This window comes from Eschscholzia californica, unplaced genomic scaffold (genome assembly GCF_041429995.1).
Source record: "Eschscholzia californica isolate CP2 unplaced genomic scaffold, dmEscCali1.0.p SCAF_1, whole genome shotgun sequence".
Classification (NCBI taxonomy): domain Eukaryota; kingdom Viridiplantae; phylum Streptophyta; class Magnoliopsida; order Ranunculales; family Papaveraceae; genus Eschscholzia; species Eschscholzia californica.
Window position 1 is genome coordinate 84,348,821 of NW_028238198.1, and position 27,614 is coordinate 84,376,434.

General features: G+C 35.8%; 6 protein-coding genes across 7 annotated transcripts; 4 read left to right on the forward strand and 2 right to left on the reverse strand.

Moving 5' to 3' along the window:
• Positions 1 to 244: 244 nt before the first annotated feature.
• On the forward strand, positions 245 to 5,630 carry LOC147570264 (Haloacid dehalogenase-like hydrolase (HAD) superfamily protein). The gene is made up of 5 exons (XM_086656848.1): positions 245 to 878; positions 1,284 to 1,326; positions 1,840 to 1,900; positions 4,151 to 4,285; positions 5,157 to 5,630. Exons 1-5 carry the CDS (start codon positions 500 to 502, stop codon positions 5,319 to 5,321), a joined length of 783 nt encoding a protein of 260 aa, XP_086512974.1. The 5' UTR covers positions 245 to 499; the 3' UTR covers positions 5,322 to 5,630.
• A 307-nt stretch (positions 5,631 to 5,937) lies between these two features.
• LOC147570265 (uncharacterized) lies at positions 5,938 to 7,798 on the forward strand. The gene has a single exon (XM_086656847.1). It carries the CDS (start codon positions 6,268 to 6,270, stop codon positions 7,417 to 7,419), a length of 1,152 nt encoding a protein of 383 aa, XP_086512973.1. The 5' UTR covers positions 5,938 to 6,267; the 3' UTR covers positions 7,420 to 7,798.
• Positions 7,799 to 8,406: 608 nt separating this feature from the next.
• On the reverse strand, positions 8,407 to 11,188 carry LOC147570266 (uncharacterized). Its single transcript, XM_086656849.1, has 4 exons — positions 10,733 to 11,188; positions 9,346 to 9,416; positions 9,012 to 9,147; positions 8,407 to 8,641 (listed from the first exon to the last, which is right to left on the reverse strand). The coding sequence occupies exons 1-4, from the start codon at positions 10,887 to 10,889 to the stop codon at positions 8,562 to 8,564; spliced, it is 444 nt and encodes a 147-aa protein (XP_086512975.1). The 5' UTR covers positions 10,890 to 11,188; the 3' UTR covers positions 8,407 to 8,561.
• Positions 11,189 to 11,769: 581 nt separating this feature from the next.
• Positions 11,770 to 13,435, reverse strand: LOC147570267 (HAD superfamily, subfamily IIIB acid phosphatase). The gene is made up of 3 exons (XM_086656850.1): positions 12,827 to 13,435; positions 12,223 to 12,432; positions 11,770 to 12,134 (listed from the first exon to the last, which is right to left on the reverse strand). The coding sequence occupies exons 1-3, from the start codon at positions 13,234 to 13,236 to the stop codon at positions 11,954 to 11,956; spliced, it is 801 nt and encodes a 266-aa protein (XP_086512976.1). The 5' UTR covers positions 13,237 to 13,435; the 3' UTR covers positions 11,770 to 11,953.
• Positions 13,436 to 15,358: 1,923 nt separating this feature from the next.
• On the forward strand, positions 15,359 to 18,741 carry LOC147570268 (uncharacterized protein At4g18257-like). Its single transcript, XM_086656851.1, has 3 exons — positions 15,359 to 15,903; positions 17,636 to 17,950; positions 18,206 to 18,741. Exons 1-3 carry the CDS (start codon positions 15,620 to 15,622, stop codon positions 18,378 to 18,380), a joined length of 774 nt encoding a protein of 257 aa, XP_086512977.1. The 5' UTR covers positions 15,359 to 15,619; the 3' UTR covers positions 18,381 to 18,741.
• Positions 18,742 to 25,094: 6,353 nt separating this feature from the next.
• On the forward strand, positions 25,095 to 27,190 carry LOC147570269 (GDSL esterase/lipase At4g10955-like). 2 transcript variants are annotated; one of them, XM_086656853.1, is made up of 3 exons: positions 25,450 to 25,747; positions 25,943 to 26,292; positions 26,374 to 27,190. In XM_086656853.1, exons 1-3 carry the CDS (start codon positions 25,626 to 25,628, stop codon positions 26,943 to 26,945), a joined length of 1,044 nt encoding a protein of 347 aa, XP_086512979.1. In that variant the 5' UTR covers positions 25,450 to 25,625; the 3' UTR covers positions 26,946 to 27,190. The 2 variants fall into 2 exon arrangements, with proteins under 2 accessions (XP_086512978.1, XP_086512979.1); XM_086656852.1 differs by having other exon boundaries at positions 25,095 to 25,747; positions 25,943 to 27,190.
• The last annotated feature ends 424 nt before the right edge of the window (positions 27,191 to 27,614 follow it).

Genomic DNA, 27,614 nt, shown 5'->3' on the forward strand with positions numbered 1-27,614 from the left:
ACTTTTGACTTGAGAAATTACAACACTGTCACAAAAACACAATGAGGTTGGGTGAAGTATGGGGAGCTTCTATAGGAGGCATCCTTTCATTTTTTTTTTTCTTCTTTTTTTACTCAAGCCTGCTTTCTCTCTTCACGCCTCACAAACTAGCCGAGTCCAAAGACACTCAATCCATGTTAGAATTCTGAATGCCCTCAGACTGCCTAATCCATAAGTATGGGGGTGTTCCGTCCAAAGCCAACGAAATGTGTCAAGAGTGAAAGCAAAGAGCCTTTAGAGGCACGGGTACGCCTTGTCACTTAATAATGAGTGGTCGATGATATCACAAGGCGATACTCGTGAACAATGTGCATACAAAGCTACCACGACTCGTCTGGACCACTCCAAAATTAGTGAGTGGCTCTCTCTCTCTCTCTCTCTCTCTCTCTCTCTACATTCCTTATGAGATCCCCCCAATATCTTTCTCTCTCTCTAAAACTAGTACTAGTACTAGTACGTCATGACACAATTGCTCACAACAACAAGGTCCTCCTTATTATTCTTCTTCTCTCTCAAGTCTAGACCATTACTACTATCTTCCTCCCATTTCAGAACCACCACCACCATCAAAACTATGGCGACTAGTAATAAGGCAAGGCTGAGGGGTGTAGTTTTCGACATGGATGGAACTTTGACAGTACCTGTTATTGATTTTCAAGCTATGTATAAAGCTGTACTTGGTGAAGAAGAATACATTTCAATTAGATCAAAGAATCCTTCCACTGGTATTGATATTTTACATCATATTGAAACTTTGTCTCCTGACAAACAAACCAAAGCTTATCAGATCATTGCTGATTTTGAACGTCAGGGTCTTGATCGTCTCCAAATTATGCCTGGTAGATACTACTTTGTGTTATTTTGTTTCCCACCCCACCCCCCCTTTTCAATTTCACCCCCCATCTCTTTCATTTACTTCATGGGTTTTTTCTTTTACCCTTTGGTTCATTTAACAACTCTAATTAGTAACTAGGGTTACTATATTTATGATTACCAATTGAATTTGAGATGATGATGAATGCTTTGTTCTTGACCAATTTCTTGTTATATTCTAGTTTATAAGATTAGGGTTTCTTTGATTTCAGTAATTTCATTTCAAATTTCATACTAGAAAGTAGAAATATATCTCCTTTTGATTCCTTCAAATATGTTTCATTATTTATGTCAATTTTTTCAGTTCTTTCCTTTTTTTTTTAATCTCTCTCAAAGCTGAAGTCTAATCAAAGGTAAAATTTGGGGAACAGGTGCAAAAGAGCTTTGTGAGCTTCTTGATTCAAAGCAAATAAGGTTAGAAATGTCTTCTCTTTATGTTGTTACTTGTTCTTCCGTCATTTTAAAGCTACATAAAGAATCGAATTATCCGTTTCTATTCCAACTAGAGAAGAATTTTCAATTTCATTGTTACAAATAGTTTTTTTTTGAATTGATAAGCGTGTGCCTCGAACCCTTGACCTCTAAGTTGGAAGACTTACCTCTTACCACTTGAGCCAAGGGTTGTTGGCTCATTGTTACAAATAGTTAAACCAACATGATTGCTTAAACTCTTTCCAATCTTCTACCAACATATATATAGAAACATCAATGCTCACTTCTTATAATTTGTCCGTTGCCGTTACCTTGTTTTGTGCACCGTTTACTGGGGTAGACTGATAATATGGATCATCAAAGAACTTGATCTTTTCTTCTGGTTTTGTTTTTTGCAAATCAAATAATTAACATTCATGCTCTCTTACTAGGTTTCCATGAGTTAAAACTCTTGTAGAATATCAATGTAGTAATGACTTTTGAGTGCTAGTGCAGAAGGGGTTTAATTACACGGAACGTCAAGGAAGCAGTTGATTTGTTTCATCTAAGGTTTGGGGTAAGTCATGGTTACCCAGAAGTTGAATTCTATATAAATGTCTTTCGAGCTAAGGTGCACCAAATCTCTGGCTTTTTTGTCGAAATAATTTTGTTTTGATCAAGTTTCGCGGTTTCAATTTCAGTAACAAAGTTAATTAGTGCAAAATTGAATATGAGTAGGCAAGTTATAGTCCAAGTTCGGTAGATCCTGGATTTGAATTTACAAGAATTGGAAACTAACTAGTACTATAATCCATTGACCCACATTCACAAACAAAAAAAAGTAAGAAGTCCTACACTCCTACTCTATTTCACAATTATTATTTTGTTCTACTTGATGTGTCATTGTAACGCCCCAAATCTAGATTTTCACGTCGGCCGCCATGAAAACCTAAACTCAAAGCATTTCTCCGCAGAACAGTAAACATAGTCGATATATCCATCAAAAGAGACAAATAATATCAAATGTGAAGCTCATAAGAATCAATAAATCATCTAAAAGAAATCCATTAAACTGTCTTAACTCAAACAATGGTTCTGAATCATCGACACGTAGGTCGGACAATAACGAATGAAACAAATAACTATCTAGAAAGTGAAACTCCAAATAACTACCTAATCTCGAAAGCGAAAACTAAGAAAGAAGCTCTGAGCTGACGAACTGGGGTCAAGCTGGTGGCGCTCCCCGATCTCTATCACCTGAAAAATAGTAGGCTGGGTCAGAACCCAGCTAGTAGATTTCTAATTACCTAAGGTCTAAATAGACCAATTCAACACAAAACCAAGTATCGAACAACAGAACAATAATAACAGTCCATTATGTTACACCTTTCGTGCTAACACAATTGAAGTCAACCTGTTACACGGTTGAAGAGATTCATACAATACAACTTCCCTTTTGGAGGGGCATAACCAATTTTGAGGTCCACAAGATAGCGTCACTTACCATTCGTGTTTCGACTTAAACCTCTCAATAGACAAAGGATACCACCCAAAAAGGGAATCCGTGCAACACGAGCACAGTGCAACACGAGCACTTTACATATGAGCAGGAGGCGAGCCAACCTCTAGTTGGTAATTACTTCTCACACTAGAAGTATGTGGTCCACAAGAATGATCTTGTGTTTGCATCGATCATCCTGTCGAGCCAACCACCTATGGATTACAACCGTCAATCCATATTAGAACCCAAGCCCCTGGTCCACTAGGTTGTCCAATATCAAATTGACAAACCCGTGTTTGCAATCGACCCACATGTCGAGCCAACCAGTCTTAGTTCAATCCATTAACGAAACTCAAGATCATGGTCCACCAAGTTATCCAATATCGTAATGGTAACTAGTGTTTGCAATCGACCCGCATGTCGAGCCAACCATTCTTGGTTCCGACTAGCCTATGCTTTCTAGGTTAACAACCTAAAGCAATATATCACACACAACTATTGATAGCACTTATGCTCCAATATCATACACATCATCTCATACAATCAATTATCAACATAAATAACATAAACACAAACAATTCTTAATATCTAGGCTGCTGTCCGGGTGTATATATATATACCATATTTATATAACCTAAATAACCTAGGTTGCTGTCCGGGAATATGTATACTCCATTAATATAACTATAATGATCTAGGGTTACTATGTTGTTGTTGTAATTAGTTCCTAATCATAATATATATCTATGGTATCACTAATTAGTTCTAAGTTGATGATAACCTAGTAAGCAACAATGGTTCAAAGCTATTATAGTACTACTATCCAAAACTAGGTTAAAAATTAAAGAGGGCTATATAAACCCTAGGGAAGAAGAAACCTACTTGATTTTGTAGCACCAAGAAGAAGAAACCTAACCCCTTTAGTAAATCCCTTTGAAGCTCCTTCCTTCTCTTTCCCACTTTTTTTCTCTAAAATCAACTTTCTCACTCTGAAGCCCTCACTTTCTCACTCTAGAACTCTCACGGGCTGCACAAGGAAAAGGGATACAAAGAAAGTTGGAAATAGGTTTTCTTTTGTTTTTAGAATTAATAAGGGTTTGCTATTTGGGCCCCCTAATTCTACTAGTAGCACCTCTCTAAAGTGAGGGTGCTACAGTCATTCATTGGAGTGTTCTTTTTGGGGTGTTCTACTTTCCTTTCTCAAAATTATGTTTCATGCGTTTATTCTCAAAATTGTGCACTAAAAGTAGATGTTACTTCAAATTTTGCAAGGATCTATTACTTCTTCAACTACCATAGTTTTCTTACTTCAGGCTTTTTCTGCAGAGGACATTCGCTCCAGCACTTAGCCGGGAGTTCCGTCCTTATAAACCAGATCCAGCTCCGTTGCTGCATATTTGTTCAACTTGGGATATTCCTCCTAATGAAGTAATGATGGTTGGTGATAGCCTTAAAGATGATGTGAGTGTATTATTACTGTTCTTAGTACTTCTTACTATTATTACACTGACCCGAAAGTCACTTTACATGACAACCCAAAGAACGCTGAGATAGAAACAAAACTGAGATAGCATTCTAATCCCGTAGTGGCTTTAGCTGATAAAAAATTACTTACCCGAAGGGGAGTCTGTACAGATACCAACTTAAAAAAAAACCCTACATGGATAGAAACTGGAAACAGAAGCTTTTATAGCTATATCATGCCGGGATGACGTTAGTCGGTATAAACGTACTAACTAACCCAAATTCATCTTGCAACAAAGAAAAAGAAAAAAGCTTACCCAAATTCATAGATAAAAGATGCACTGTTTTCAAATAAGTTGTATTGTGCTATCATATTCTCCTAAGGACTAAGATTTTTAACCCGACATTAGTATATTGAGTTTGAATATGTCGAATATAAGTGTGTAATATTATCTTCGACCTCGAAGACAAAATAACAATCATTAAAGAAGAAATATACGATAGCAAAAAAAAAAGTGGTTATGGATGCTCCAAGTAGTTAACTGCTTCGAAGTCTTGCTTGCATTCCTTCCACAAGCTTTTTGTGCTAACCAACATGAATAGCATTCCAATATGATTCGACGCGTCAACCTAGTAAAGTTCTTTGAATTAATGATAGAAAATTGTGGTCTCCAACTGTGATATAAGGAGTCCTGTTAGAATAATGCTCTCTTCTCAAGTCATATATGCAAATTCAGTCACTTATTTATCAAAACTTGTTGTATTTTATACCAGTCCAATTTTCTATAAGATATCATTCTTCGAATCTTAGCTCTGCTATATATTTAGTTTATGAGTCATTTCAGCTTATTATCTTTGTACTGCACAGGTTGCTTGTGGAAAACGAGCAGGCGCATTTACATGCTTACTTGATGAAACGGGTAGGTACAGCTCTGCAGATTTTGCCGCTGTTGACCATGAACCGGATTTCAAGGTATCATCATTAACTGAAGTTTATGCATTGTTGGACAACAATTTCGAGTTGAAGTCGTAATATCCTCGTGGTAGACGGGAGATGTGATGAACAAGACCGCATAGTTTCATCAGCTTAGAAATCGTAGACGGACCCGCTTGTTCCTTTCTCTCTTATGTACAGAGGCTGAAAATTTAGTTAAAAGCAGGACGGCAGATTAAGAAGTTGAATGAGGGACCAGTGATTCATTTGGGTCAGGCCTGATCAATTCTTGTTAAACAGGGAACTAATGTAGATTACCATTGCGGGAATTAGGTTTCCCACTTTGTGTTTCTTTAATTTCGAAATTCTGAAATAAGATTATTGAAATAATTTATCTGTTTGAGACTAGTCTTTGCCTGTGTTCTATCTTTCTAATAGTCTAAAATCTTGAATTACACTTTTATCTCAACTTCATGTAGTTATCATCTTCGTGCCAAAAGAGCGAAAAAAAAAAGTGACAAATCAGTTTTGTCAAGCCCTTGATGGTACTATCGCCGGCGCCTGTGGGCTTAGATTATACTGTTCTTCCACCGTCTGTTATATATGGGATCAAGTGGTGACGAAAGCATCCGTGTGACGAAAGCATCCGTGTGCCAGAGTCAATGGCCAAAACCTAACATTATATAAGTTGGGATGACTTATCACTTATCTATTTGAAATCATAATTAGAGAATTAAGTCAAATTCAGATCATACATTATCATCCATCCAACCTTCTTCTAAATGAAATTACCCATACCCTAAAATTAGTTAAAAACATAGGTTTCATCCCACCTGTCTCTCCAAACCTAAGAAAAGCATTGGTCAATATAACCACCACCATTCTCCTCATCTCAAGCATTATTATCAGCAACCTTCAAAACCCCTCCCCTCCCTCAGACCTCTCTTTCCTTTCACAGAAACTTCTCCCCCTTGCCGTCCTGATATTCCTCCAGGGCGACAAGTGGGGTATTCTCGCCGGAAAATTTTACTCACCATCACCACCAATGTCGTCGACATTATCATTCCCAACAGCTATCCCTCCTAACAAGTCGGCAAATGTCTTACCATTCCAACTCCTAGAAATCAACTTGATCTCTGCACAAGATCTTGCTAGTGTTGGTCGTGGTATGCAAACTTATGCAATAGCATGGGTTCATCCCGAACGTAAATTATCAACAAGAGTTGATACCCATGGCAGAAATAATCCTCAATGGAATGATAAATTTGTTTTTCGTGTCGATGATGAGTTCCTCCAATCTGATACTGCAGCTGTTATGGTTGAAATCTATGCTGTCCGATGTTTTCGTGATGTTTGTGTTGGTATGGTTCGTGTATTAGTTGGAAATCTAGTTCCACCATCGACAAGAAATCAAAATCAACAACAAAACCAGAATCCTTCTGGAAATGGAATGAGATTTGTTGCTTTGCAAGTTCGACGGCCTTCTGGTCGTCCTCAAGGTATATTAAACATGGGTGTTGCTCTTCTTGATGGTTCATTAAGAAGTATGCCTCTTTATACTCAACTTAGTTCTTCAGCTGTCGGATATCGTGACTTAATGGGCGAAGAGTCTCACACCCCTCATCACCACAACCACCAGAAACGCGGTGGTGGTGGTGGTGCTGCTGCGATGAGACGTAGTGTGAGTGAACGCCGCCCATCTGAGGTCTCATCTAATGATTTTAAACAACAAAAGCAACATGGGTCTCTTGTTAATTGGTCGGAAAGTGGTGGAGAACCTCCATTAGCGACGGTGACAACAACTGGATCAGTCTGGTCATTGTCTGATATAGGACCAGCACCGGAAGATCAATTATATCCGGTGGCTGAAGCGGCAGGGAGTAATAATAATGTATTGGAAGAGTGGGAAGCTGATGCGAGTGTGGAAGGTTTGAGATCGAAACTAGAACGATGGCGGACCGAACTTCCACCCATCTATGACAGAGCTGGTGGCAGGGGAGGTGGTGGTATCCGATCAGGTCGTCACCAAAGAAGACACACTGATGGTGGGTCAGGATTGTTGTCATGCTTTGGGGATATGTATGGATTTGAATGTTCAATTTCTTGTGGGTTAAATTCTGGGAGGAAGAAGAAAGGTAAAGAAGCTACTCCCACTGAAACATTTGGAGATGGAGCAAGCCAATCTTATATACCCTAATAATGAAATAAAGAGAATAAGGTTTTCAAAGAAGATGGTCACAAAAGAATGAAAAAACTGACTTGGCTCGAGTGGGATTTCGGTTGATTTTGCGTCCATTTGATTCAGACGATTCAAATTCAGACACAACATGCTCTCTCAGTCAGTAGTGCAAGAGAGACATGATGGAAAGTGAGTTAGAACTCCCCTTTGTTTCACCTTTTTCCTTTTCTTTTCTACTTCATTTTTAATAAGTTTAATTTTGATTTTAGGAGAAATTTTAAAAATAAAAGCGAAAAAGCAAATGATGTGACCTGTGGGTTTTGTTAGGTGAACCATTTGAGAATTGCAATTATAAGTTGTATTATTTTTTTTTTAACCAAAAAAAAAAGTTGTATTCTTTTGAATCTTTTTAACTAACTATATATCTATATATATATATATATACATGCAGTATACATGCATTTGGTTTCATTTATATTTTTAGTCTCGGAAAAATAAATTTTAAGTCTATCGGCAAATTGTCTATGAGTTGAATTTGTAGGCAGCCCACAACCGACAGATGGTTATATCATGTGAGAAGGTTGTATATACAGACAGAAGTACAAAACCATGCAAATACAACTATGTTTTACTTCCTTTCATAGTAATGTACTTTTACATCTGATGCTAAAAACAAGTGAACAAAATCAAACACGAAAACTCAGCTAATGTCTCAATAAATGCAGAAAATCAAAGATGATATTTTGCTCACCCCTCCCCAAAACTTCGACGGTGTTAGGTTGGCAGATAGGATTTGAGAGTGAAGTGGATCTCATTTCTCTCTCTACATCTGCCTGCCCACGAAGGCACGAACTAAACCTGTCGGTTCACTCTTTAAATCTTACCCGTCCACCTAGGTTGTCTGGAACCCTAGGGATCCGAAAGTATAACATTTTTGCTATAAAATACAATACCTAGTAGCAAAGTAAGGATGAAACATGGAAATAAAAATGCATCACAGCAGAAGCAGAGAAACATAAAGCTTATGAGGCAACTGTTACATTTTTTGTATTTATGGTACAGTAAAGTGGTACACTAGAAAATATTTAGATACATAAAGCAACAAGAAAACAATTCTACCATTAACAGATTGGATGAGATAATAAGTACCTACTATTCAATTATGAGGCAACTGTTACATTTTTCTCAAGTTCCCGTTGCCTGGCGCGTTCAATCTTCCGTTTTTGCCACTCCTCAAGAGCTGAAAATCCAAACGACATATATATATACATATATTAGTCACCATTTCAATACTAATATAGTACCTAATACTAAATAAACTATTTACTAAATTCAAATTTGGGTTTGATAAATAGTTTAGATGAAAAATGAGATTTCTTCAACCATTTATGGTAAAAGAAGCCAAGAAATTCAAATTCCTTATGAACTATGGAGCGAACCTACTTATAGACAATTCCTATTCATTTTCTACGCTAATCTTTTGTGATACTGAAGAAATCAGTATTTAGCTATGGTTTTATTGCATGATGATGACGATCAAGTACAAATCATAAGTGTGAAAATAAAATATGAACCCTTTTACACGATTGATCAAGTCCTCGGATGATTACCTTTTTGACTGTTAGGATCACCAGAAGCATGGATATACTTCAGTCTCTTAGAGAGATCAACTGCAGTAGCTTGCTTTGAGACTTTCTGTTTCACAATCTCTGGTTCCATATGCACTTCTTGCTCAATTTCTCTTATCTGCACCAAAGCAATTGTCGGGAAAAAACTAAGTAAAAGCTATGAAGATGTACTTCTTTCTTCTTTTATTATTTTCAAGTATGAAAATATCCATATGAGAAACCCACTTTACTAATTTTCGTTTAAAGGGAACGGGCAAAAGCAAGTCCCATCAGATATAGTACTGTTAATTTGCAGAAGCTATCAGTTCGGACTCACCCTCTTAATCAACTCAACGGGCTCCATAGAACGACGAATCTCTTCGGACTCCATAATGTATCTCAATTGTGCTGCATTTACATGTATTATAATATTAAGTAAAAGTGGTTGTGGGGAAAGACTTCTGTCGATTTTGGAAGAAGGAAATGCGTCAACTAGATGATATTTGAAGTGTTAAATGCAGATTATTGTCAAGTTAGTAGAACCATCCGAAAAGCATAAGAGAATCCCCAATAGATATAGCATTTTAAAATGGAAGTTTTCAGTATGAATCTCGTGCTCAAATATTACAAAAAGGTCTAATCCTCTTTTCCTGATAGAAGCTATAACACTATAAATCAAATGAGTATATGACTATAAGTCGAACATGTAACTTATCAGGATCCAATTAATGTGAATAAACCTTATACTGTGAAACTTTTGCAGCATAAACACGAAAAAGAAAGGAGGAATTGATTTTAGGCCTTAACAATAATCAAATAATCTGCAAGATTTCATAAAAAAAAGAGGGAAAAATCCTAATCTCCAACCCTTATCCCAATACTCTCCAATACCATATTATCCAAAAATTCCCCCCGCTCTCTCTACATCAAAAGAGACACACAAGAACTCAAACCATAGTGACAATTCACTCAAGTTTTCCTCTCCCGAAGTTAACTCATTTTCTTCTTTGTTTATGGTGTTTTCATGTTGTTGGCCCTAAGGATGACAAACAATGGAATTATCCAAAACCCCTAAGGCTATGTTTGGCAAGCGGGAATGGAATGTTGTTACCAAAAATGACAATTCCATAATGTGATTCTATGTAATTGCGAAACCTTATTGTTTGGTTTTGGTCAGCAATAAGATTGGTAGATATTGATTTTGTCTGTAAATTAATTGATTGACCATCAAATGAAAGGGAATCTCAAACCCCACCCCCCTTCCCCTTGGGGCATGGGTTTGGGGATTGTTGCCTTTAGGAGGAATTGCATTACTCTTTGGAATGTAATTCCTAATTCATTCGCCATGTACCAAACAATAGTTCAGAAGGCAATTCCGGGAATTGCATTTCCATTCGGGCACACTAAACATGGCTTAAGAAGGTAAGGCTTTTAGGTGACATCTCAAAACCTAATTTATTGAACAAAACAACAGCCATCCTCAATACACTGCAATTTAACAAAATTAGTTTACAAACTCAAAGACTAATACAATACATATTAACCAAACCAAGTTCAAGTTAGCAACAAAACCCTAGAATAATTCTAACTCCAGCTACATGATTCCAATTCTAAACATAAAAAATGAACTTTCAGATCAATTCAGCTATAACCTAGAAAAGAATTTGACAAAAATGAGTTTTGGGTAAAATTTGTAAGCATGTAGGAGTTAAAAGGAATAGAACCTGTATTGGGTTGATTGAGAGCGGTTTTCCTACTGGAGAGAGCGGAGAGAAAACCCTGAAGGAGGAGAAGAAAAGCAATAAGGTTGAAAAAACAAACAAAGATGGTTGCGTTCCTGAAGGAAAACCCTAATCTCCATGAATGTTGGTGGTTCTCCATGGTCAAAATCAAGCTCAGTGTTTCTCTAAATTCAAGAGATTTTTCCCTAATTACCCAAGGAAGAAGGGGTGGGAAACAACCTTTTTCTCTATCTAAAATGGGTAACTTCTAAAAGGGTATTCCTTCCTGATTTGCTCCTGATTATTGCTGAACAAATACTAGTCATCATTCATTAAACAAGCAAGAATTGGATTATGGGGTCATAAGCGTCCAAGCGGTGGATTATGTTGACATAAACTCCAAAACTCTAGAAATCTCAAATTGGATTTCATGTTATTGTGTTTTAGACTAGAGACCCCAAATTCGATTTCATGTGTTGTATTTTAGACTATTATTCGATTCCAGAGGTCATGTGGGGTATATGACTTGACATAATTTAAATAGAGAAAATGCAATTTTTTTTCTTTTCTTAATTCTGTGTGAACATATACTCTGATTGGAATTCAACTAGAATAATGGCGGGCAGGAAAACTAGTTTCTAAGGAACATTTTATCCAACTTCTATCTTAATTTGGGTTGGAATATTATAGTAGTCGGCTAAGTCCTATGATCAAAGTAGTTCGGTTTAAAATGAGACATGCTGAGTTATTTTCCCACACACATGACTCGCCCTAAGAGGGGTACTCATGCATTTGTCATAGTAACATTGTTTTTCAAAATTGCAAGTGTAAATTGTCTGGAAACGAGAAGATTGACTGCTAAGAGTTTCAACTCTTATATCGTTTTTGCACTGATATAATTTGTACTCGCAAGCGTATTTTGGCATTTAAGAATAGTTTTAAATAGGGATCCCTTTTCCACTCATCTTTATTTTCAATTCAGGAAGAAACAAAACTTCAACATTAGCAACACATGCATTATTCATGTCAAGGCACAAATCTTTACGATTTAATATGTTTATTACTCTCATATGCAAAATAACGAAACATCCAATATTAATGTCTCAAATTCTTGCCCAAAATTCAACTCACATGAATGTTGTCTAATCCCTTAACTGAAAGTAGAAAATTGTCTAAACATTTGCTCTTACAACACATATGATGAAAACCATAACATACTTAGTTTTAGACGGCGTAGTACATTGGATTGGGAAGCTTGAAAGTTCGGGTATCCGTCGATAGATGGCCTTGAAGACTACTCCATTGGTCTCCAACAATCCCCCAAATTTGATATCCTCTATCAATCAATCGTTTCCTTTGCTCCGTCTTATATTCTTGCACAGTTTTACAGTTATCCTCCCAATTCCTGCACACATATGAACGAACACGCATCAAATTACATAATTTTACATGGACCGACCCATCGATAGAGATTGGTGATGATTACAAGGTACCTTAAGATAAGACCAGTCCAACCATAGTACCCAGCCTTAACAAGGTTGTCAACTGTTGCATCCCTGAGGTATTCAGCTCGAGAAGAGATGAGAAATATTTTAAGTCCTCTCCCTTTTATTTCTTTAAATAGATTCCGTGAATGCTCCAGAGCTGTACCTTTTTTCTCTCTCATCCATTCCTCTAATGAACTTGTATTCAATTGCTCTCCTCTTTAAAATTACAACTAATCAAGATTTAATAGCATCTACTAATAATCTAGAGAAAACAAAATATTCTTAACGCGGTTATCATAAATATTAAGTTATAAAAATTTGAGACATAATATATAGTTAAAGATGGTAGATTAACAAAATATGTCGTGTCGTTTGAATCTGATTCATAGTAACCTAATTTGAACATAGATATCTTGAGTCTAACATGTTTTAGTCTACCAGAGCCCTTTCACATAATTTAATTAAGACGGACTGTATCTGACTCAAATAAATTTAAAATCAATCTGAGTAGTCATTCAAAAAGAAAAAAAAACTTTTTGAAGTACTCGAATCAGATTTTAGATCTAAATTTGAACAAAACGAAAGAACATGATTGAAGATCAGAAGTTACCCAAAACGATGACTCTTGTAGTAAGGAACGGTCGATAAAAGGGTATCGTCGACATCGAAGATCCAAGCATCATCTTTTCCATCTCCATTACAATCACCATCTTCTCTACAATCAAAACAACTATTAAGATATATACCACATTCTTCAAGTGCTCTCTCACAATCCATATGGTACTGAGTAGATGTCATATATTTTCCTATATAATCAACACATTCTTCTGGTACAACATCATATCCTCTTATATTGTTTAATTCAACATTCATTCTCCAACTTTCACAATAATTCTTCAAACTAATATCTAATTTATGTTTTCCTCTGTGTTCAACTATAATGTTCCAATCTGCATTTGACAAACCAATCAAGAGATTCAAGAACCCTAGCAATATTAAAAGCTCTAAATTTCTTTCCATTTCTTCACTTGTTAATTTTTTTTTTTGTCTCAAGAGTAATGAGATCTCTCTCTCAATATATATATATATATATATATATATATATATAGGAGTAAATTATGGGGTTGGTTAGGAATTCTTAACTAATAGAACTTGACTATGGGAGGATGTGGCCATGTGGGTATGTTTTTTACCCTCTAACTTTAAATCACATCTTATCAGTTTTAATTTGAATTGGTCTGTGAATTATATATATTTCATTTTTCTTCTTAAATTTGGGTTATTTACTCTTTAGGCCTCCATATATACTCAGTAGCCTTTTAGGTCAGTCTTGCTTGCCTCTTGCGTGCGGAAATAAAACGCTATTTCCTGTATCGTGTTCCAAATTGGTATATGAAAATGCATCAATAGAATCTTATACAAAGGGTATGTGGGGGTTGAAATTGTTTTCCCTTTACAATGTTAAAAAAATGATCTTCTCACAATATTTGTGACCAAACTAAATAGTTTAATAAAGTATTACGACTACCAAGAATCATTTTAATGTTTCAATAAGTTGTTTCAATAAGTTGTTTCTTTTTTAATGGCCCCATCAATGAATATATAGGTAGCTTAACCATCTCTGCAATTGAAACTTTACAAGAAGCCCAAGAGGAAGAAACTAGCAAATTAGAGGATATTTAGAACTATTGCTTACGGAGTAGGAAGGGTACTTATGACATTTACACTGAAAAGGGGTCATATTTGAATTTATAAAAAATATGAGACTATAAAGGAAACTGTTCACAAAGTAAGGGGTCAAATAGAGATTAACTCTTTATTTTTTTGTTAAATCAGTTTACTATGGATAAATTTATGGAGTATAGAGATCTAACGCGTTAATGGGCTTATTTTGATGGTTTGGTTTGCATTGAACACGTACAGATAAAGTGGTATTACATATTTATTTTACTTGAAAACGGATTTCGATTTTTAATAGTTAAACTCCATAATCTTTTTTGAAAATGGTGTCTTAGACTTTTAATATAGAAGAGACCTAGACAAATTCTAGTTTTCTTTTTTGTTTGAGAATTCGACTACGGTCTACGTTAGTCGTTACAAGGCATAGATGCATCATGAAGATGTAATGTGCACGATAACCGCTTAATTTAAACTGAGAATGAAAGAAGTTTAAAGTCCGATAACGAAGAGGCCTAAAGCCCGACAAATTATTACACTATTCATAGCCTAAATTACATAGGATAAATCTTGATGACAACTGCTTCCACCGAGACTCGATCTCACGACCTAATGGTCTTAAGAGTTACACGAAAGGGTGGTGGACAATTGTCATCTATGAGGATAAGGCAATCCATGGAGAGACATGAAAAAGTAGACTTTCCATTCCTTCCGAAATAAAGGAATGGGGTGGCATAGGAGTATAGCATGGTACTTACACATGGTGGGATTCCACTTGGTTTGAATTTGCCAACTCTACTTTGAGTAATACACTAGTATTTAACAATCTTATTAACAATTTATTCAACAACACAATCTTCTTTCAACAAAAAAAGAGATGTTCCATTAAACTCTTCAATCCAACATTTAAGACAGTATATTTCTCATTTGTCTTATTAGAAAAAGTGTTTTGCATGACAAAATTCCAGTGAGCCCCTAGACATGTCACAAACTCTATTTTTTTTTCTTCCTTTTGAAAATGAAAATCTAATTTACATGTTAAACTCCTTCATAACATGTAGGCTTATACTACCTATATGTCATAGTCACCCAAATCATACCCACAAGATAAAACCAGTTACCCCACCTCTACTCATCTTTCCGACTTTGTGTGTCCGTCCGCTAGGTTGAACACTTGAACTTGTATAAGTGTGATCGATATCTCAACTCTAGGATTCTTTTCATTTTCCGTAACTTTGAAGCACTAAGGTGCCCCAAATATTGCTAAAGACCCTATCTTTCCACATGAAGTCCCCACAACATCAGGGCTAGAGGTGCTCCTAGCAGAAACTGGGGGTGCCTACTGAGCTTCTCTTCACACACGCGACGACGTAGGCAAAACGAACGGGTCCTATATGGAAGGGTGACCGGGCATCTTTGAAGTGTACCAGTACAGGCGAATCTCCGAGTAGACTCTCTTGTATGTGACCATCCACTAGAGCCTTATCAATCGAGCCTTGCCCAATTCGGTCACCGGACCCCGTGCCCCCGTGGTCACTTGGGGACGCGGTTCGGGTCCCAAAGTCCCAACTCTTACACCCGCCGCCCCCTAACCGGGTACAACCTTACCTGGTCTGCGGTTTAAACCGAGAGATATACTACTACTTGTTTCAGTTTCGCTCCCGATCTCGACAATTCTTTATCTGTGGAGAAGGAGGAGAAGAAGAAGAAGGTAGTGGTATTTTTAATGGCGGGGGGAGAAGAGGGGAAGAAGAAGAGAGTGGTAACAGTAGAGTCATTAGGATGGCTAACAGAATCATCAATTATGCCGAAGAAACACAAAGCCATTGAAGGAGTTGGACCTTCTTCCATTCTTAAACTCAAAGCTCAACTCTACAAAACTCAGGAAGAAGCTCGTAAATCCAAAGATTCTGGACCTGATCACCTCGAATACCACCGAGCCAAGAAGAAGATCCTCCCTCGTGAACCTTTCTCTCACAAGAATTCCGGTGTCGAAGCCCGCGCTCACAAGTTAGTCCCCCCCTTTCTCTCTCTCTAAGCTTATGTCTTTATTCACTTATTGGCTATATATCCATCAATTATGGTATGTTTGATTAACTCCTGTTTCAAATTAAACCCTTTTGATTCTTTTGCTTGGGTTTCGATGCATCAAGAGGAGCTATAGCAAACCCTAATTTTGTTTGTTAGTTCTTGTTGAAAAAAACCTAATTTTGTTAATTACAATTGTGTGGTGCGTGTAAGGGGATAATCCAAGTTAAACGTTATCGTGGTTATGTGTATGAGGTCACTTCATGAAACTATAGTACTTCTTTTATCTGTTTGGACATGTTCAGTGTGATTCCATAAATTAGAAGATTGAAACCAAATAACAAAATAAACAATTGAAAAGAAACCAAGGGTTTTCAGGGGAGAAAAGCTTTGGGAAGATGGCTCAAGTGTCTGAGAACAATGGGGCAGGAAAGATGGAGATACCCATATTGTTTAATTATGTGTTGGTTACTGTAGAATAAGATAATATGATATTGTAAATGGCCATTAGTATAGTATAGTTATCTAAATGGGCATTAGGACATCTTAATACGGTGGTTCTTTATATGGTGATCTCGTTTGATTCGCCACAGGTGTGCGGGATGGAACTTTTGACCAGTTGAAACCGGCTGAGAGGAACTATGGGTTCCCACAACCATGATCTTTTCTGCTTCAGGATTACTGTGTGATATCACCAGATACTCTCCTCTACCCTACGTACCGCGTTCCCGATTCACCGTACCCGAATTTCGTACCCTTTTTTGGTGGGTTCGCGATCCAGTACCCCACAACTAGTGTACCTAAATTTTAGTCTTAATTAACCTAAAATCTTTGTAGAAAACTATAAATTCGACTAATTGGGTAGTTAAACCACAAGAACTTTTTTAATTGGCTTGTAAGATTGTAAGTATGATGGAGAAATGATGTCTAAGAGTAGGTGTATCTATTATAAATGCATCATAGAGAGTATTTATTGTCTGTGAAAAATAGTCCAAAACGTACTGAACTCGAAAATGGCGTACCGGAGAAGTATACCCCTAGCGTACCCGATACCCACATGGTAGCGTTCCGCGTACCGGTACCCGTACCACGTACCGGAGCGATCCGCGTACCAGGTAACCTTGTATCGGACTATGAGAAGCCACTATCGATTAATTTACTAAAATCCTCTATTGATTGTTGGAGGCCAGACTCGACGTAAACAGTCAGGAGTCCATTTAAAATGCGTAAGGTTGGAAATCCTGCATAGCTTTATGTACTGGTTTCCATTTTTATTAGGCATGTCAAAGATACGCTTGTTGGAGAGATGGTAAGGGAGGCATCTGTAACGCCCCAAATCTCGAATCTCAAGCTCAATGCAAGTGCCTTGAAATCTAAGTCGCTGATGAGGTAGCATTTTTTGCTATCCATGTTCGATTCGACCAATCGGTTTCAATCTGAAAAATAAACAATACTTTGTTTTAACAACTTACATCAGAAAAATCAGTCAAGTACTGTTTGAATTCTTGAGAAGGCACAAGAAACCAGTACAAGTGACATGAATATCATGACAACCTAACACATTTATTACATCAAAGTGATTATTAGTCAAACTTCTCAATTTCTTCCCATTTCCTGTTAGTTATTTCAATTAGTTAGTGCCGGTTTGTGTTTAATATTTAATAACTGCTTATAATGAATTTTTCTAATCACAATATAAATGAAATGAATCTAGGGATAAGCTGGAGCTGAAGGCAGTACAAGATGGATCAGTGAGCTATGCTGCATTAGAGAAGAAGGCAGAGTTATACGAGAAGCTAGCTAGAGGTGAGGTCACTGATGAGGAAGATAAAGAGAAGTACTGTGTTGATTTCTTTAGCAAGAGTCTTGTCCCTAATGGTGGTGCTGAGAAGGCACAAAGTTTTGACACACCTGTAGCTGTAGTACCAGAAAATGAAGATGATGCTTTTATACTGTTTAACAACAAACCAATTGGGCCAGGGCGGACAGCCGCCCATTTAGACAACGATGAACACAAGCGCTTTGTAAGGTATGCCGTTTTTTATTGCATGATAGCCTTAATAATGTATGTCGTTGTTGCTTTCAAGCTTTTCTGGGTTTGTAGTCTAAGGTGATGCCACTCATTGAGATGGTCATATAAATCGAGCATGATCCTCCTTTTACAAACAGTCTTTTCATTGATTTTTCGTGACAGATAACATTCTTTCCATCTATCGTTCGTCTCTCTGACTTAGTACATTAGTGGGTGATTTGTTTTGTTAATTATATTTGTATGATTGTCCAGGGAGGTTCATGAAGAGGCAAATCAAGAGAGAGACAAAGCCTCTGTGGTGAAATTGCGGAGACAAGAGCAAGCAACAGCTCGGAGAGAGAAATTAAAGCAAGCCTACCTCCGGAAACAATTAGAGAAATTGAAAGCTAACTCCTCCGCCAAGAGTACGACCGACGGTGATTCATAACGCGGTTCATAACCTTATCTGACTGCTGCTGATGTTGACCTTCACTTGGAGCCATGACTTATTGGAGTGTCGAAAAAATGAGCTTGAGTAGTTTTGAGTTTCAAACCTCAAACAATCATTGGGCAGAGAAGTAAAAAAGTCTGTAGTTTACTGTACAGTTCATGAAGAGAAAAATTCTGTAGTTTATGTGTTTCTCTTGGCCGAGACTGGTTTTCTTTTGTACGGGAAGTGTTTGTTCTGCTAATTAAAGAGATAGAGAAGGCAAATAGTGATGATGGTAGAATTTGTATGAAAACTTTGGTCTGCAGTGATTGTTCTAGAATCAGAAATATACAATTATCATATGGAAATGTTTGCTCCACACCCTCCTATGCTCTCGCCTCAATATATTTATATGCTACTCCGTGTGTATATATATATACATATATATATATATATATATATAATATATATATATATATATATATTATATAAAACAGAAGGGAAAACGATGACTGGGACAAACATCCTTTTTTAATAAAGGATATTGTCTAGAAGCCCTTCTAAAATTTAAAATATAGTCCTTCGTAGAGATAAAGTTACCTATTTAGAAAACAATAACTTTTTCCTTTTTAGAAATAAAATAACTAATTTAAGAAAAAAAATAAACAAAATAAATTTCAAGGGTTAAAAAAAGAAATTAAAATCTCCCTCTCTCTCAATAAAATAATAACTGATTTAAGAGAAAAGAAACAAAAACATAATACAAAAAAATAATAACTAATAAAAATCTCTCTCTCTATAAAATATAACAATAAATTTCGTAACATTTGATTGATACAAGTGTCCGTGCCATAGGGCACGGGATATACCCTAGGGTTGGGAAAACGGTCTGAAACAAAAATTAAAATCTCTATTATCAAGAAAAGAAATTAAAATCTCTCTCTTTCAATAAAATAATAACTAATTTAAGAGAAAAGAAACAAAAATAATAATAACTGATAAAAATCTTTCTATCTCAATAAAATATAACAATAAATTCCGTAACATTTGATTGATACAAGTGTCTGTGCCCTAGGGCACGGGATATACCTTAGTATATATATATATATATATATATATATTGAATAATTGGATTGAATTGAAGAAGAAAGTGAGGAATTTAGAAACCCGTGGAGGTTAAAAAACATATTTTCTGCACAATGATAGATGAAACATTTATAAGAGTAAAGCAATGCTGCTCGAAGCTTCTGCATGAGAGAACTCGAAGCTTCTGTATGAGAGAAGATGGATTCGTTTCTGATCTTCCAAATTGTCCAAATGATGGCATGGCTTTAAGGATGAGGTTGAGGATGATCTTCTTTCAGAAAAAATATAGAATTTTTCGTAACACAAGTACACAACAGGTGGTGCTAAAAGCAGCCGACCTTTAGAACATGTCCCTTCAAAACCCCGTCATAATATAGACTTTGTGCATAATATAGACTTTGTCCTAATATTGTTAAAAGACATTGCGAGTTTCACTCGGGGGCCGACATCACGACTAGGAATATTCCTCTAATCTCTGTTAAAAAAAAAATGTTGTGCCCCTAAGACTTCCCAAATTGCAAATAGAAATATGGGCGCCTATGGAACTCTAAAAAGCAACATACATCGGTTTAAATAATGTCTGGGCTTGTCGCTGTAGGGGTAAGGAATGTGGTCGAGCAACCGCATTTGCTCATCGGGTCAGGCCAGATGGCTCTACTTTATGTCCATTAAGGTTATTGTACATACTCAATTAATTAATTTATCAAAAATTAGGGTCCCGGGGAAAATACAAACGATACAACCATCAATATCTCAATCTTTTAAATTGACAAAAATGAAACAACCACCGAAAATATAGTACGATACTAAGTCTGAAATAAATTAATACAGAAGGTCGACCCATAAAGGAGGGTCGTAGACCTCATTGGTGGCTGTATCAAATGAGTTAAATTTTAGTCTTGCCCTATCTAATTTTCGGTTATGGCATTCTTTTACTATTTTTTTTTGTTTTTGTTTTTATTTTTGAAATCTGACTTCGATGTACGATAGTCATTACAATGGCGTTGATACACCTAAAATGTGATAAGCACGGTCACTGCCAAATCAAACAAGAACACGCCTAAAGCCAAACTAAACTATAGCCTAAAGCCCATCTACTTTATTTATGCCCTAATAACCCGAAATTCAATATTTGCTATGGTAATATATTTCCCTTTTGGAGAAAAAAATATTATTCTATTCTTTTGCATATTTGCTATCGTAATATATTTCCCTTTTGGGGAAAATCTTGTTTTATTCATTTGCATATTTGCTATGGTAATAATGGAAAATATATATACAGAGACACATAACATTTTGCATAAATAAACCATTGCATAATGGGCAAATATTTTACTCTATGGGTTTCTAGAATCAAAAATAGGAATGAAATTGGCCAATTTAAAGAGATAGACGCCCAAAGCAACAACTCGGACAAGGATCGCAGGAATCGCCAGAATACTTCGTGGGAAAATAATTCTGTCATGAGAATGGGTGCAAGTAGAAAGAGGAATAACACAACTTTTGGATGGATAGTCGCTTATTTGATTGTATTTGCACTACTAGCAAAAGAGTGTTCATCGCAAGTCCTTTTTAAACCCGCCCATGTATACATTTTGAACGACATGAAGTATGCAGACTTAACTATTCACTGCCAATCTAGGGACGACGATTTTGGAGAAAAACAACTTCATTATGGGGTACATACTGAGTGGTGGTTTCACAATAAACTTTTCGGCGGAACGCTCTATTGGTGTTCTATGTATTGGTATAATAACGAAACGAACAAGCGGGTTACAGCTTCATTTGAAGTGTACAATCAAAACACCTACTACGATACTTGTGACGATTGTCAATGGTATATCCGTAAAGACGGCATTTATCGATTCAATCCCATTAACAATGCCATTGAGTTTATTTATCCTTGGGGTAAGAAATAGTGAGGCCCTTATTAGTCTGATACCTTAATTTGTTAAGTGAAATAAAATAATCTAATCACTTTCTCGGGAGAATACTTTTTTTTTTGTTGAACCAGGAGAATACATTTTCTTTATGTCCAGCCATTACATTAAACCGGATAGGAAATTTTGCTTACGCGTTCTCGAGTGCTTGTTTACTTTCTAAATAAGGTGCCTATAGAACTACTTTTAGCTTTTGTTATAGTGAAACAGTTCTTTAGACAGCATGAAGTTGGGAAGTTCTGTAAACCCCCTTTACTGCTTCTGAAGGCACAACTTTCTCCCCCAATTTGACAATTTCCCAAAAAAAATGGCAAGTGCTTAAATTGAAAGGTAAGTGTTAAAAGACATTGCGAGTTTCACTCGGGGGCGACATCACGACTAGGGGATATTCCTCTAACCTCCCTAAAAAAAAGAACAAAGAAAAAATGTTGTGCCCCTAAGACTTCCCAAATTGCAAATAGAAATATGGGCGCTTATTGAACTCTAAAAAGCAACATACATCTGTTTAAATAATGTATGGGCTTGTCGTTGTAGGGGTAAGGAATGTGGTCGAGCAACCGCATTTTGCTCATCGGGTCAGGCCAGATGGCTCTAGAACTTTATGTCCATTAAGATTATTTGACATACTCAATTAAATAATTGATCAAAAATTAGGGTTCGGGAGAAAATACAAATGATACAATAGAAAATGACTTTTTGGGTTGGAAAAAATATCATAATAACAAAAAAAGCCAAGATCTTTTTCTATTAGTTGGAAGTTGCCAAAATATTTTGTGTTATAATGAGTAAAGTTTATAATAATATTGATAATTAACAATCAGGTCATTTCTTTCTTTTTTCGTTCCCAGAATACCCCTACCCACTAAAACACTTTCCTCTCTCAAACGACACCAATACTTTTGGGTTTTGCTTCTTCTTCTTCCTGATTCTTCTTCTTCGAAATTTCTTTATGAAATCTCTCATTCTTCTTCTGATCTTCCATTTCTAATTCGTTGCAGAATGTAGTTTTGTTGTTCTCTTCAATCTGTATGAACTTGATTTTATCATTTCTTTGAGCCTCTGGTATGCAGTCAATGAACACCATATTAGGGTTTCTGGGCGACGGTGTGAGGGTGAGGTAGAGAGGGTCATAGTTTCTTCTTCTTCGTCGTTGGTAGAGGTAATATCTAGCTATTTTGTTGTTTTACTCATTCGATTCATAGTTCTTACTCAAATATGTTGAAGCATGAATCTTGTTCTTTCTGTTGATTTTTGTTACTTTGATCAAATATGTTGGTGGTTATTATATATTATTGATTGATAGGGTATTTGATCTTTTTCCCATGTTACAATTGCAATTTAAGTTTTTGCACACAATCTGTTTGTGAAAATGTCTGAGAGGATTTCCTTGACAAAATATTGATTTCCTTTTCTGTTATGTACTTCGTAATATGTTGATTGGCCAACAACCTAACGTTTTCACTTGAAGTATAAGTTTGAAGCTAACAATTGAGAATGATGTATCCCATGTAGATGGATATGATACTTCTTTTTCTTCTTCTTATCCTTCTTCTTTCATAAATGAATGAATCGAGTTTAAATCTCCTAGAGATGTTGACGATTATGGAACTCATACAGCTTCAAACATTGATGATGGATACACATTCAAAGCGAGTATTGTTGGTTCAGAAGGCAAGAAATTATTCATTTGAATTACATTTAACTATATATCTCAAATTGAAATTAATAGTTTATTGTTGGTTGTGGTGACAGGGTACCCTGTGTGCAGCAACGAGGAATAAGGTTCACCATAAATGTGATGGCAGAAAATAACACCCAAAATAAACTACCCAAATTACTTCCTCCCCTCTACTAGCTGATGCTATTCAATGATGGAATGAAGGGAATTCTAGAGAAGTTAGAAATGAGAAAGAATGAATGCAGAGAAATTCCTTCCTGATGCAAAGAAACCACCCTCTATTTGGAGATATGATTATTGGGTTATTAACTGTAGAAGTATTCAGGATTTGGTGACTGGGTTTTGAAACCTCTTAAAGTTAGGGTTTATGTTTATTTGTGTTAAGTAGCATCTTTCTTATTGCTGCAAATTAGGGTTTCTTAATGTAAAGCATTTACTTAGGTGATCATCTTATCTTTTTGCATTTTAATGTGAAATACTTGAATGAAACATCTTCTTGGTGGTATTCTATCTCCTCGTATCTGAATTATGTGTATTGGGTAAGATTAAAACTGGTAAATCTAACCCCAAAACCGATCATGCCAATTTTTTTCTAAACTATGTAGTTTTGATTGAGGATGAGAAGATGATTTTTGGAATTTATGTGATTTATAGTCGGTTTGACCTTCTTACGTTATGCAAACACGTTTGCAGAACATATTGTTGCAAACACGTTTGCAGAACAGATTGTTGCAAACACGTTTGCATAACAGATTGTTGCAAACACTTTTGCATAACAGATTGTTGCAAACACTTTTGCATAACAGATTGTTGCAAACACGTTTGCAGAAAAACGTAAAGGAAAAAAATACCGTTTTTTTCTGGGTTTTTTTTTGAAAAAAAGTATTGAAAGTGGATCTTGTATTGAGTTAGAAAGCTAATGAAAAATCATTTCTAAATATATAATTTTTATAGAAATCCGACATCTCAAACAAAAGTTATATCGATTTAAAATTTAAAGAAAAATAAAAGAATTTAGTTACACAAAGTGACAAAAAAGGATATTATAGTATTTGCACACTTTTTGACCTGAATAATAATTTTCAAATGTTTTGTGCTTTCCTACTCATTTTCAATATTATTTTGACCTTTCTAGTAATTACCTCATGATACAACCATCAATATCTCAATCCTTTAAATTGACAAAAATGAAACAACCACCGAAAATATAAGACGATATTAAGTTTGAAATAAATTAATATAGAAGGTTGACCCATAAAGGAGGGTCGTAGACCTCATTGGTGGTTGTATCAAATGAGTAAGTTTTTAGTCTTGCATGCCCTATCTAATTTTCAGTTATGACATTTTTTTACTGTTTTTTTTTATTTGTGTTTTTATTTTTGGAATTTGACTTCGATGTACGATAGTCATTACAATGGCGCTGATACACCTAAAATGTGATAAGCACGGTAACTGTCAAATCAAACAAGAACATGCCTAAAGCCTAACTAAACTATAGCCTAAAGCCCATGTACATTATTTATGCCCTAATAACCCCAAGTTCAATAATCTAGAAATTCCACCTTATCTAGGTATCGAACCCGAGACTTCCAAGTACCTTTAGAGTATATGTCAACACTTTAACCACTCCAGCAATCAAGTGTTTAGTTTCCATTCCAATGTTGTTTGTGTTCGATATGGTTTCATTCCAATGCCCCTATCTTTTGTTTTCATAAGTATAATCTTCCTCCCCCATCACTAAATTTTTTTAGTGAAAACTCCAAAAATGAGCTCAAATACAAAATTAGGCCCACCAAATATTAATATTTCACAAAAGACCCGTTTTAGAAAAAAAAAGGAAGATCAAACCTAAATTCGGATCTCGATGTGCATTTACCCATCTCTAGGTTGCCATATATTTAGATAATACCCTATTTACCCTTCTATATAACATTCTTCTTTCCCTTTCAAACTTACTCATATAACTCTCTCTCGGAAGATTTATTTTCTTTTATGATCTCTTTTTCCAGAAACCAATTACTACCCTCTCTCTCCTCGACGGAATTGCTGGTCGTGAGATTCGCCGAAGCTGTTGTTCGTTTTCGCAAGGGTTTTGGTCATCTCATGCTTCATCTTCTTTCTCATTGTGGTCATCATCTTATCATCTTCATCTTCATCAGGTCGGATCTGACTCCCATTGTCACGTCAACACTTCAAAATTAATCATAGTATTACATAAGAGGAAAAGTGAACTTTGGTGTCTCAAAAAGAGAAATAATTTTGTAACTTTATTCCACTAAGATATTTTGGTTGTACACAAGAAGAGGAATATTTGGAAGAATGAGTTTTTTTTTTTCTCTGATTTCCAAAACATTAACGTGTGATTTGAGAGTCCACCACCACCTACATTGAATCAATTCAAAGAACAAAAAAAAAAAAAAAAAGCAAAACAAAACCCTTTTCCCCTTTTTACAAAACAAGTTACCAATTTCTTCACCATTAATTTCTCTCCTCTGCTTTCATGGTGATAATTTAAGCAGAAAAAGAAGAAGAAGAAAGAAAGAAAGAGAAAGTGGGTAGATGGATAAACGTAGAGTAGAGAAGATAACAGATGAGAATCATCATCATCCATATGCCTTCCATGTTTCTGGACCTCGAAAACTTTCTTCTCCCAATTGGAGAGATCTCATCTCCTCAACCTGGTAACATTTCTCATTTAATACCCCCATTTCTCATTTTTCTTTTATTTTCATTTCAAAACCCTAATTTTGATTCTAAGTTCAATGTAGTATCAAATTATATCTCTTACATAATTCAATTTCAAAAGGGTATTTAAATTTTGAGAAATATCAAATGAATTTCAAATTTGTTTGGCGATTGATCTATTGAATTTACAGGAAGGACCCAAATTATAGAAGAACTGTAATAGCTTGTTTCATTCAAGCTTCATACTTATTAGAATTAGACAGACAAGAAAACAAAACAGGAGAAAATGCTCTTGCTCCAAAATGGTGGAAACCCTTTAAATACAAGTTAACAAAAACCCTAATTGATGAAAGAGACGGGTCGATTTTTGGTGCAATCTTTGAATGGGATAGAACTGCAGCTCTAGCTGATTTCATAGTCATAAGACCTAATGGTGCACCAAGAGCTATTCTAGCACTCAGAGGAACACTACTAAAGAGTGCAACAATTAGAAGAGATATCGAAGATGATCTTCGATTTCTAGCATGGGAAAGCTTGAAAGGTTCTGTTAGATTTAATGTTGCTCTAGAAGCATTAAAGAATATCGTAAATAAATTTGGAAGTAGTAATGTATGTATTTCAGGTCATTCATTGGGTGCTGGTTTTGCTCTTCAAGTAGGTAAAGCCTTAGCTAAGCAAGGAGTTTTTGTCGAGACTCATTTGTTTAACCCGCCATCCGTTTCTTTGTCTATGAGCTTAAGAAACATGGAAGAGAAAGTTCGATTCGTTTGGAATAGATTCAAGTCTATGCTTCCTTTAAGTAGTGACAACAAAACAAAGGTTGAAGTCTCGGAGACGACGACTAGTGATGGGATAGGGAAAACTTGTAATGAAATCATGAAATGGGTTCCTCATTTATATGTGAATAATAGTGACTATATTTGTTGTTATTATACTGATTCGAGCATGAAAGGAAACTCAGAAAGTAACGGAAATGGAAATTCTTTCGGTATGGAGAGAGCTAATTCAGCAGAAGCAAAGCTTTTTGTGCCATCAAAGGGAAAGCAAAAGTTTCTTGAAGCTCATGGGCTAGAACAATGGTGGTCAGATGATTTGGAACTTCAGATGGTTGTTCAGAACAGCAAGCTCATAAATAGGCAGCTCAAATCCTTATATTCTCTCCCGGCACAGGTATCCGCACCTCCACAATGCTAGTCTTGTGAACTTCATAATAACGAATACAAGTTTTTTTTTGTCTCGTGCAATAGCGAAAACTAGTCGTTTTTCGGACCGTTATTCTCATGTTTTGTATGAACTCTTTGGTTTTTCATGTGGTGATTGTTCTTGAGTTTGTTCTTGGCTATTTTTTCTTTCCCTTGCTCAACTTAGTTGACTTGGTTACTCTTTTTCCATAATGTCATTGTGAATCTATAATACAATAAGTAATTGTGTTTCCTTTAGGTAGCTTTTTTTCTCCCAAGTTGAAACTTGACTCGAAGTCTGAATTGACTCAAGCTATCTCGTAAGGTTTGTTTTTATTAAAATAACTTATTCAAGTTAAGTTTTGTCCATTGAGTAAGACAATTCATGTTTAGACAAACCACAGGAGTTAGATTCATATAATGAGATAAAAACAAACAAAACTTTAGCTAGATTTTCAACTCAATGTGGACTCTAATAGAATAAGATAGTTACCCTTTTCAATTTAAATATAAAATGATCAAAGTTAGATTTTTAGATTATCAATAGTGGAGTTTATACAGTCTAAGTTATGGATATAATCCTTTAGGGTTTGTTTGTTACATATGAAAATAAGGTGGGAAAATTGATCTCCAAAATCGAATTTCTATTGTTTGGTTAGGACTTAAAAGGTGAGAAACCGAA